We start from the raw sequence: 12,555 nt of genomic DNA, 5'->3' as shown, positions 1-12,555 counted from the left end.
GCCATTTTAATAACAAGTGAATTATTGAAGTAACAAATTAAGAACAGAACAACACACAATTAGTATTATTTCAATTTCGAAAATTCACAAACTGACAGCGTCATACCAATTTAATTGTCACTATCGCTAATAGCGACCTACTAGATAGATAAGTTTCGTATTGTCGCATTTATGACGATGTATCTCTGTGGTTGTTCGTAAAATAATTTTTTGCTGCGAACTGGTTTATTTTGGGCAAAAAACCCAAGAGACATTTTTTTAAGAATGAAACAGGCTATCGAAAATAAATTTTTAAATGGTAAACAAATAATAAGACAAAAAGTTACATTGGAAATAAGTTTTAGGGGTTGCGTTTTCCACCCCTTACAACCATGGGGTAAACCAAATAAATTTCTGGTTAAGTGTCTTTTTGGTAGTTCAAAACTTCAGGTTAATTTCAATATTGTAAATTTTTAGTACTTGTGAAAAATATTGTTATACAAATTTTATGTACCCCCTTTAAGAGGCTGTATCTTAACAAGGGATGCTTCAATGAAATTTCTTTATATGAAAGATTCTATCTTTTTTTCGATGAGGAATCACCTCCTTGAATGTTTTACACTTATTTAGTTACACCCTGTATATGGGCTATTCAAATTCGTTTCTGTACATGGGTATCTCGTAAACGATAAGAGATAGAGTGACGGTTAAACAATGGCAAAGTTGATTATTTTAGAGACCTATTCAATGATGTAAAGAAATCAAATATATCTTTTTTGGTTCTGGAGATATACAGGAAAAACAAAAATCCCAAATTATTTTTTTGCCTATATCTTCTTTATTCGCAGACATATTGAAAATCTGTCCACATTTTGCTATTGGCACTTGATGTGGGCTCTCCCATATCCACGAATTTTTTATACAGGGTGTCATCTGACTTGGGTCACCCCCATCTTTGAATTTTTAAATACTGACCTGTATTTTTTATTGTAGTTTTTGGATCGTAAACGTTCACTTCATACTGAGAAATTAAATTAAATTTTATATTTCGTGATTTTTCGGTAAAACACAATAGCAACTTTCACGTCCGTACCGTAGGGTTTTTAAGAGAATTTTTTTTCATTTTTAGGTACCTATTCATATTTTTCCATTGCTCTGAGCGTTTTCTACAATGAACTTCGAATAAGAAAACCTTTTATGATTATCTGAAACATATCTACAACAAAAATATATTATATGTGTTTTTGATGAGTAGAAAAAAAATGGTAACAATAATAACATCCGAAACGAACACTATAATTATAATGAAAATTGAAATGAAGTAAGTAATTTATATACACAAAAAAATTATTCGTGCAATAAATGTTCGAATTGGAGTCCTTCCATTTCGAGACAAATAATGGGACAATAAGATGGTCTGTAAGATCACCAGATCTTATTATTTTGGACTATTTTCTATGGGGAACATTGAAAAATAGGATTTACGCTGGCAGAGAGATAGAAAATGTGGAAGACTCGAGATTGAGGATTTTGAATGATTTCGCAACAATGCAGCAAATAAGTGTATTAAGTCAGATGACACCATGTATAAAAGATTCATGGATATATTCTGAGAGCCCACATCAAGTGTCAATAGCAAAATGTGAACAGATTTTCAATATGTCTGCCATACAGAAGATATAGGCAAAACAATAATTTTGGGATTTTTTTGTTTTTCCTGTATATCTCCAGAACCAAAAGAGCTATATTCGATTTCTTTACATAATTGAATAGGTCTCTAAAATACGCAACTTTGCCATAATTTAACCGGCACTCTATCTCTTATCGTTTACGAGATCCCCATGTACAGAAACGAATTTGAATAGCCCTGTATATAAATAAGTTGAGAATCTTAGCGACTGGAGATATGTACAGTAAAATAAATTAACGGGGTCTCTCAGTCAAAAAATTAAATGTTTAACTTTCTCTCGTCAATTTATATGTTCAATTCATTGTTTTTTACTCATTTTTACTGTAAGTGTGAATTGTAATGTTATTCATTGGCAAAAAACCCACAACTCAATAAATTATAGGCCCTGAAGAAGCTTCCCATTAGAAGCGAAAGCTTGGCAAAGTAAAGCAGAGTTTTGATTTTTGATTTTTTTGACTGAGCGACCCCGTTAATTTATTTATTCACGGACTACAACTGGTTATCAAAAATGAAAAACATGCACGGTGTCGCCAACAGGAGCTAACCGCACATTTGTAGTTTCAATTAGAAGACGTAGCATTCCCAGGAATCATCTAACATCATCACGTAGGCAGCTATAGCTACCTGCGTGACTTCCGGGTCCAGGATATAAATACAGAGATAAAGATGTTATTGAGTGTATATGATATAAATCAAAAGGAAAACATCGTGAATAAAACACTCAAAAAAGGGCAAACCGCGGACACGTGTTTCTGGCTATTGGCCTCATCAGCGCGGTGCAGCCAATTGCAATGGAAACACCCCCCTAAAATTTGAAGTTGTAAACTGATTTCAATAATTTTTTTTTTAAATGTCAAGTACTAAAAGGTCTACCTTGGGACAGAAATTGAAATGTTTATTAAAGTTTCAGGGCATACTACGATATTTTCTCTTAGAATTTGAAATGTTTATTAAAGTTTCAGGGCATACTACGATATTTTCTCTTAGTCGAAAATTGGGATTTTTTATTAGCGAGTTTTTTATTGAAAAAATCACTACGCCACTGGATTCAGAGTGCCTCTAAAAAGGTGTGACCAAAAGTTCATGAAAAAATATTCATTATTAACAAAGTTATGACAACTCAAAAATTCGAAAACTCACACAGCTAACAGTTACAAAAAAACACTCTATATCAACAGATATAGCCATGAGAATATTTTTTTATGATTTCAACAATAAAATGCCGCCAGATGAAAAAAACAAATAGCGTAAATATTTTTAATGGAAATAACGGAATTACATTCAAGTTTTCACGCAAATTAACTAAAACTAAGACATAATATTTCAATTGAAATCTGAAAAAGCAAATGCGCCACTGGAATCAATGAAGTCGCCCCGGAGCGCCAATTAATTTTTATTGTAGTATTTATTTTATTTTTATCGTTGTTTTAACACATTGTAATAATTTTATAAATAATTATTGATTTTAATATGTAACAACAAAAACTTAACTAAGCCGACACCTTTCAGACTTATCAGATTTTTTGTAGCACGCTTCCCCTCGGAGGGGTGCATCCGACGACCCTTATTTAGATAGGTAAAGTAGGTCGAGTGGCACCTTGTTGAGTTCAACTCTTTTTAAAATAAATCAAATTGTTTTTGAGGTACAATTTACGTTCAGAACTTTCATTAAAAAAATGAACTTTTGCTTTTTATGAAAACCTACTAATACGTGTCCATTTAATTTAGTAAAAAAGTAAGAATTATTTGTTTATTACGAGATTTTTTCGGGGGATGGGTTTGGTTACCACCCTTACATTTTACGTAAATTGAGTGGCACCTCCTAATGAAGGTTGCCTTTTGACGTGGATATTTTATGCTTCTGACAAAAAAGTGAATCATACTAAAAACTTACCTACACAACGAATACAACCTGCTGATTTCCTTGAATGCTGATGACACAGAAAAGTTTAAAAAACTGTTTTAGAGTTAATAAATCCCAATAATTGTTTTTAAAGCACAAACAAAAAAAGTAACACCTAATAAGGGTAACTCACATAGGAAATTTAGAGTAAATGTTCAAAATGTGCGCCATTTTGCTCCATGCAACAATAAAGATTTTGTTCGAATTTTGCTCTTACATTATTCAACATCTCAGGAGTTGTAGCTCGACATTCATCAATAATTCGACGACGTAATTCATCTAAATTGGCTGGCTGTGTAGCATACACTTTAGACTTTAAATATACTCACAAAAAATAGTCCAGTGGTGTTAAATCTGGTGATCGTGCTGGCCATTCAATTGGACCTCTTCTGCCAATCCATTGTCCTTCAAAATGATTATTCAAAAAATTTCGAACCTGCTGGGCATAATGGAGTGGTGCACCGTCTTGTTGAAAATGTTCAATTATTTCAACTATACGAGGTTGTATTGCCTCTTCAAGAAGTTGTAAATAAGAATCACCGGTTAAATTTTCATCAATGAAAAATGGCCCAGACATTCAACTTTTGGGGATGTTGGGTATGTATTTCTGCGTATTGTCTTGGGTTTTCATCCGACCAGTAACAGCAATTGTGATGGTTCACGCAACCATTTAAATAAAATGAGCTTTCGTCCGAAAAACAGATGTTATAAAGCAGCTCGGAATTTTGCATTAATCTCTCACTCATGTCCTCACAAAACTCATGTCTTCGATCAAAATCATCCTCATTGAGTTCATGGACGAGTTTAATTTTGTAAGGATGGAATTTATGGTTTTTAAGGATTATCCATGCGCTCATATGGCTTATTCCGGCCATTGCTGATAAACCTCTGGTACTTAACCTGGGATTGGCGATGACTTGACCAATCACTCCAATCGCATTATCGTCATTCACTACCCTTCTCTGAACATTTCTTTTCTTATTTAAAACCGAACCTGTCTCCCTGAATTTTGTGACCAAATCCAGAACGTGATTTCTGCTTAGGTGTTTACCAGGGTTTTGCTCGTTAAATAAAATTGATATTCTATTAGCATTTTGGTCGTTGCCAAAAAATAAAGCAATAACTGAAACCCTTTCAGCAGTAGTGTAAGGCATTTATAAACAAATAACAATACACGACCCGTTTAAACAAAACAATCGAACGATATACTAATGAAAACTGGAAGAAGAGGAATGGGTATTGATTTAAAAAAAGGGATTTTATTTTACAAAAAACTGATAGAAGAACTGCTCGAAAAAATTTTTATTTAGGCATACAAGTTACCGAGTGGTCTGTCTGTATTATTAACATGGCAATTTCAACTTCAAATTATCTCGAAAACTAATCGTTACAAAAATGTTCTTTTAACAGAGTTGTAAAGGTATTCGAAAAACCTTTAAAACAAGGTGCCATTCGACCTACTTTCCCTATCTAAATAAGGGTCGTCGGACGCACCCCTCCGGGGGGGGGGTGCGTACTACAAAAAATCTGATTAGTCTGAAAGGTGTCATCCTTTAATTAGAAATCGACGTGTCCGAGCTTTTTTAAAAAATCTTACTTTTTATATTCAAAAACGGCTCTGTTAAGTTTTCGTTGTTACACACAAAACCACGTTGTTACACTTCGAAACCACTATGTGATTTCTTTTTGTGGGGTTGCAGTCAATTTTGAGGATGCCAGAGAGTAAGAAAAACTTTGGTATTACGTCAAGCTTTCGGAAATGTTTATTTCCGAAACTGCAATTTTTGCAACAATTTGACTCATTTTTTGAGATTCATTGTAGAATTGGAACAATTTTTTTATCGAAAATCTGTATTCTACAAGGAATCTCAAAAAATAAGTCTGATTGATGCAACAATTTTTTTATCGAAATCTGTATAGGTGACAAGAAAACAGTTTCCACTATATCGATCTACCCAAGATTCTATAAGAGTTGTGTGATTTTCATGAACGCGCATCATATGGTTCCAATTCTACAAGGTGTTTTAAAAAGTGAGTCTGATTGTTGCAACAATTTTATTCTCGAAATCTGTGTGGGTGACAAGAAAACGATTTTCACTATATCGATCTACACAAGATTCTATAAGAGTTGTGTAATTTTCATGAACGCACATCGTCTAGTTCCAATTCTACAAGGAATCTCAAAAAATGAGTCTGATTGTTGCAACAATTTTTTTATCGAAATCTGTAGAGGTGACAAGAACACGGTTTTCAGTATATCGATCTACCCAAGATTCTATAAGAGTTGTGTGATTTTCATGAACGCACATTTTCTGGTTCCAATTCTACGAGGAATCTCAAAAAATGAGTCTGATTGTGGCAACAATTTTTTATCGCAAATCTGTATGGTGACAAGAAAACAGAGTTTTCACTATATCGATCTACCCAAGATTCTATAAGAGTTGTGTGATTCTCATGAATACAAGGAATCTCAAAAAATGAGTCTGATTGTTCAACAATTTCTTTTTCGAAATCTGTTTAGATGACAAGAAAACTGTCATCTCACCAAGTTTAATGTACTCAAGAAACTATGGAAGTTGTGTAATTTTGATGGACGCACATCATCGGATATCATTTTTACATGGGATATTGGAAAGTAAGTCTAATATTTCCAATTTTATTTTTCCCTAAATTTGTATTGTTGATGAGAAAACGATTATCTACGCGTCAATCTACTCAAGATTCTATAAAAAAGTTGAACACCAAATAGTCTTAATAATTCCACGTTCAACCTATAGTGAATAGGTATTTCCAGCCACAGATATTAGTACGGGTGCTAATAATTTCGTATCCCAACCATAGATTTTTATTTTCCTCTACGTCAGCAAGTGTGGCCAGAAATCTGTGGATAACTTCACGCCAATAAGCTAGATTAGTTGCAAGGGGGTTCCAACAGGAAGGTAGTTTTACAGAAATTTATTCTCCCGTTTTGAAATTACAAACTCTCAGAGTTCTTTCATCAGTCGCTGTTCAAAGGAACTATTTAATTCATCGAATGGATGTTAAAGGTGCTTTCCTTCATGGTAAAATTGATGATATTGTATATTTAAAGCCCCACCTGGTGTAAATACAAATAAAAATTATGTCTTGAAATAAAAAAAAAATAATTACGGTCTTGAAAAATCTTCAATTGGTATAATAAATTTTACGATTTTATGGAAAGCAAAGGGTTTCAAAGAGCAGAAAGTGATTATTGTTTATATTTTAAGGATGGTATTTACATTTTGTTACATGTGGATGATTTATTAATTTTATGTGAGGACAATTCAAGGATAAATAATTTTAAAGAAATTTTAAATACAGAATTTAAAATGAAAGATCTAGGATCTGAAAATTCAAAATATCTGGATATTCATATTATTCAATATAATAACTATTTGTATATTAACCAAAAAGAGTATTTAGAATCCATATTGACAAATTTTGCTTTGTCTGAAGCAAATGCTAGTGAATCGCCCATGGAAGTTAATGTTAATCTTGATTGTACAGTTGATTACTCTTTAGAGCGTAAATGCAGAGCTTGTATAGGTTCTTTAATGTATGCTTTAGTAGGTTCAAGACCTGATTTGTGTGCTGCTGTTTCATATTTAGCAAGATATCAATCTAGACCATCAGAAAGGTTATGGCAATGCTTGAAAAGGATTTTAAGATACGTTAAGGGTACCATTGATTATAGTTTAAAATATAAGAATTGTAACTACGAAACAACTAGTTGGATATGCTGATGCTAGTTTTGCTGTAGATAAAGATAGGAAATCTACAACTGGTTATGTATTTAAAGTATTTGACAACAGTGTTATTTGGCGTTGCAAAAAGCAGAGCACTGTAGCTTTAAGCACTACTGAGGCAGAATTATACTCCCTCAATGAAGCCGCTCTGGAGGCTTGTTGGATTAGGAAATTATTAAATGAGTTAGACGTTAGTTGTAATACCACTACCATATATGAAGACAATAAAAGTACAATATTTTCTGTATGTAATCGTGTTCAAAAAAGAATGAAGCATGTGGATGTAAAATACAACTTTATTAAACATAAAATAGAATGTAAGGAAATTTGTGTTATGTATATACATATACCTACAAAGCAACAAATAGCCGATATTTTTACGAAACCATTAAACAAAACCTCTCATAATTATTTTGTACATAAGTTAGGGTTGGAATAGAGTTTAGTTCGCATTGTATATTTTTAGTTTGTTAATTCTGTTAAAACTTATTAATTGTAATGTTAGGTCTGTTAATATAAATCATTGGGGGGAGGTGTTAACTAACAATGATTTATTGAATATAATATTGGATTATGATGGCAACACTGCGTACGCCTACCATATCGTTTTTTGAGATAGAAATATAACGCACGTTTTATGTTACAAGACTTGTATCTTCAATCATCCCCATAATCCTTAACATGAACAGTACTCGATAACACCTTCCCTTTATATTTTATCCTGGACCCGGAAGTCACGCAGGTAGCTATAGCTGCTTCCGTGATGTTAGGATATCCTAGAAATTCTAGGTGTCCTAATTGAAATCACAAATGTGCGGTAGGCTCCTGTTGGTGACTCCGTTCGTTTGTGCTGTTTTCTCCCGTTTTTGGCAACCAAGTGTTGCCCATCTGTGCACTTGGCTACACCGCGCTGATGAGCGCGGTTTGTCAATAATTTTTCTTGAGTGCTGTTCTGACTAATCTTTTCCTTTTAGGAAAATAAGTATCTCTACAAAACATAATTTTTTTCTGATGGAAGTGACTGCAGTGATTGTGAGAGGAACATAAACAGATGTGCATTATCAGAACATGTTAATGATAATGACCATAAAATGGATTAGGATATGAAGTACACCAGACGTCAACTTGGTTAGCGAAACTCGCGTCGTGAAGAGTATTTGTATTTCTTGTGATTGGGAAGAGTACTTGTTTTTAATGTATTTGTTTTTGGTTGAAGTGCGTATTGTCATAGGATGAACAACACATGCAGTAGATATATATGATATGTGACCAAAACAATAAATCAATTTATTTAACATGATACATTTTAACAGTGAAAACACGTTTTGACATACGTCAAATGCCAGTTTTGCCAATTATGAAACACCTCAAACATGTCAATATGATTTCTTAAAATATTCTTCTTTTGTATTCATTGAATCAATTCAGTTCTTGTATACACTTACTTCATTAAAAAAACTTTATAATTCGTTCAGAATTATCAATCAACATGCTTTCCCAAGAGTGACCTCAGAAACCTAGTAACCTAACCTCAGATATTATATGTGCAATGAACTGAATTATTCTGCATATGGTTCATTAAATGCATTATAGTAACATTTGTTTAAATTTTTGTCAGTCCTCTCAAATTTTTACATAATTTTCATTTTGTTACAGGGCCGTCATACAAAAACTGGACAGCTGGCCGCTATTAAGGTTATGGATGTTACAGAGGATGAAGAGGAAGAAATTAAATTGGAAATCAATGTTCTCAAGAAGTATTCAAACCATCGAAATATAGCTACATACTATGGCGCTTTCATAAAAAAATCGCCTCCCGGAAAAGATGACCAACTCTGGCTGGTTATGGAATACTGCGGTGCAGGTACTTATAACAATTATCAGACTCAAGAACTCATAGTGAATAGTTCAAAGGTGATGAAAAATAGGTAAATCACTAAATAAAACATTTGAAATTTGAAACATCCACTTCTCAACATTCCTACACAGTAGAATCTGGCAAAGGCCTACCGGAAAATTATTTCTCTTACTAACACCAAGATGGACATTTTTTTTTTGTACCTTGGGAGCTGTCTGACTTGTCCATTTAGTCCAAGTCTCCAGAAAACACTGCAGCCTCTTGGGCTTATTGCGTTTATTCCCCCATCTTCTCTTTTTGTACGTCCATATATTGCCTGCTTCCTGTGATTCAGTGCCTCACATTCGCATAAGATGTGTAGAGCTGTTTCTTTCCCTTCGTTGCATAATCTGCAGGTGAGGTCTCCGTTGTACAGCCCCATTTTATTCAGGTGTCCGCTAAGCGGATACCTGAATAAAATGGGGCCGATTAGTAACCCTGTCATTATTCTGAGCCGATCCCTACTATATTGAAGTAGTTCTTCGGTTCTTTTCTCGGGTAGTTCCCTAATTAAGGTTCTACTGTGTTTGTTGCGCCAGGTACTTTTGTCCAGTACTCTGTGTGCTTCTTATTGGTCCATGTCCTAATCTGGTTTCGTACCAATGATTTTGGTACCCCCAGAGCTGGTTCAGGACCTATATATGAAGTTGATGATCCGCATCTAGCCCATTCATCAGCTTTATCATTACCTGTGATTCCTAAATGCCCTGGCACCCAGTACAAAGTTAATTAGTTCCAATTTGCAAGTTCATTCAGTTTTTCATGGCATTCCCAGACCAGTTTTGATGTCACCTTCGGATTTGTCATAGCCCCTAGTGCGCTCTTGCTGTCTGTAAAAATATTGATCCGCTCATTTCTTTGAGGTCTCAATTTAATAAGCCTTGCACACTGCAAGATAGCATACACTTCCGCCTGAAAGACGGATTATATTCCAGCTCCCCTTCCATGTTTGGTCTTCGATCCATCTGTATACCAGGTGTTTTTTCCAAACATGTTTTCGGGATGACTAATAGTCTTCCACTCTTCACGGCTTATGATTTTGGCCGTGAAGTTTGTGTTGAAGGTGTAATTCGTTGTCATGTGGTCCGTGCACATATTCAATATGTGATCCTCCACTTGTTCCAAAATTTCTGTTCGGTCCGATCTTTTGTAGTTCGGTGAGTTTTCCAGTCTGAATTGGCCCATCCTGGCCTCCCCCATTATCACAAAGTCTAAAGGAGGTAGATTCAGGAGTGTCTCCAATGCAGCTGTTGGGGTAGTTCTCATTGCTCCCGTCATTCCCAAACATGCAAGCCTTTGCACCTTGCCTAGTTTGTTTATGGCGGTCGCCTGCTTCATCTTTGGCCATCAGACCAGAGATGCGTATGTTATCATGGGTTTAACTACCATCGTGTATAGCCAATATACGATGTCTGGTTTTAGCCCCCATGTTTTTCTATAGGTGCATCTGGCGAGCATCAGTGCTACCTCAGCTTTCCTCTTTATCCTCTCCAAGTATTGGTTCCAGGTCAGTTTGGAATCTAGGATTACTCCCAGATATTTAACCTCCCCCGATACTTGTATTTCTTCACCTCGAAGTTTTAGAGGTCCGAGACCCTCCTAGTCCTGTTGGTGAATGCTACTATGGTCGATTCGGATGGGCTTATGTTAAACCCTTCTTCTTCGGTCCATCTTGTTATAATGTTCAGAGCCTGCTGCATGCATCCCTTCACTACATTATGGTATTTACCCTGGACTAGCATGACTAAGTCGACGGACACTGATTTATTGCAAGTTGTAATGGATCGTATGGTATCTCAGGGTTGTAGTGGATCAAACCTGGCTCTTTGAAGTGAAAAGCAGAAATGTGATAGACTATTTATTCTCAGATGACTTGACAAAACTAAAATATTGCACGTTTAGATTTACACTTGAATTTTATATCCTTACCTACCTAAAATAGTGCAGGCACCAACCAAATATCAAAAGGATAATATTATGAGTTTTATTCAACCAAAAGCACGAAAACAGTTTCATCAATGTGTCGATCTTTTCTGACTTTTAAATGGCCTTTGCAGTAACCACGATCGAAATAGCCGTTGCCGTTTTTATGTGGAACTAAAAAAACTCGCCTTGAAAAACCTTTCTCGAGCTGCTAATCGTAGCCCTGCCTAGAGCACATAGAAATGTATTGTGGGTTCTATAACGAAGTGGCGCTGTGGAAATCGCGTTTCGCTACAAAGTGCTTCCTGTTCATCCAACAGCAGGACTTCAATGAAATCAATCAGTGGATTACCAGTGCATTACTATGTTGGTTTAATCTGCCGTGCATAAATAATACTGTCGAACAAACGAGAGGCATCTATCTGCAAGAGTTTCATATGTGAGTAAACTTGCACAAATGTCTTTCGGATATAATCAAATGTCCATCTTATTATTTACTAGGAAAGTTGTCGTTTTCCAGCAGGTATTTTCCAGCTCCTATTTTGTAGGAACATTGGGAGAAGATAATGTTTTGAATTTAAATTCAAAACCAAACAAGTAAAACAATAAAACTTATTTATATACATTTGTTCAATGATTGAGACGTGGATAATTATTAATATATTTGCATTTCATTAATTCGGACTTCCATTGTCTAATATATGATATAAATTGATTTGAAATCCTTGAAAGAATCTGTAAAAAATTAAAAAGATCAGCTAAAAATAACAATTATATTAAGCAAAAAAAAATGAAATTACAATGAAATAAAATGTAAGCAACAACCAAAAAATTGAAATATTAATACGAGAACGAAGTTGAAAAAATTATGAACAAGATATGAAAATTACAAATTGAAAGATTCCAAGCCAAGTTACTTCATGACGTTTGGCTAAATACCTTGTTAGACAATATATACGCGGCTTCTTTGAATTTTCTCCTAAACTAGTGTTTCTCCTTGTGTTGTTCCTCCTGATGTTGATGAGTCCAAACATGCTCTGCTATTCCTGATGTGTGTGTTTCTTGTGCTCGATAATGCGAACTTTCAATGGCCTCTTAGTTTCACCGATGTATGATTCTCCGCACTTGCATGGTATCTGGTAAATGCAATTTGGAATCGCAGTCTGCGTGGTGGCCTGCGTGAGGCTGCTACGGATAGTGTTCCCAGATCTGAATCAGGTTTAGATGTTATACTTGGACCCAATTCTTCTTATCCTTTCTGACACTTCTCTGATGTAGGGAAGTACAAGTACTGGTTGTGGCGGCTTCTCTTCCTTGTGAGGCTCATGCTGTCTTCTAGCTGAAGCCTGTTCCACCATCACTTTGGAGTAACCATTTCGTTGAAGGTAATTTTTGA

The 12,555-nt window shown here is 34.9% G+C and overlaps 1 protein-coding gene across 1 annotated transcript in view; it reads left to right on the top strand.

Annotated features, from left to right (window-relative positions):
- The window catches only part of LOC141486918 (misshapen-like kinase 1), an 83,997-nt gene that overhangs the window by 55,802 nt on the left and 15,640 nt on the right, over positions 1-12,555 (top strand). Inside the window, 1 exon segment of the mRNA XM_074185536.1 lies at positions 8,996-9,203. Within this exon segment, the coding sequence (XP_074041637.1) occupies positions 8,996-9,203 (208 nt within the window).

This window comes from Leptinotarsa decemlineata, unplaced genomic scaffold (assembly GCF_025532065.1).
Source record: "Leptinotarsa decemlineata unplaced genomic scaffold, Ldec_3_MD MMD2_tig00026375_RagTag_RagTag, whole genome shotgun sequence".
In the NCBI taxonomy this organism is placed as follows: domain Eukaryota; kingdom Metazoa; phylum Arthropoda; class Insecta; order Coleoptera; family Chrysomelidae; genus Leptinotarsa; species Leptinotarsa decemlineata.
Note: the sequence above shows the minus strand (reverse complement) of the source record. Positions and strands in the feature narration are given on the sequence as shown.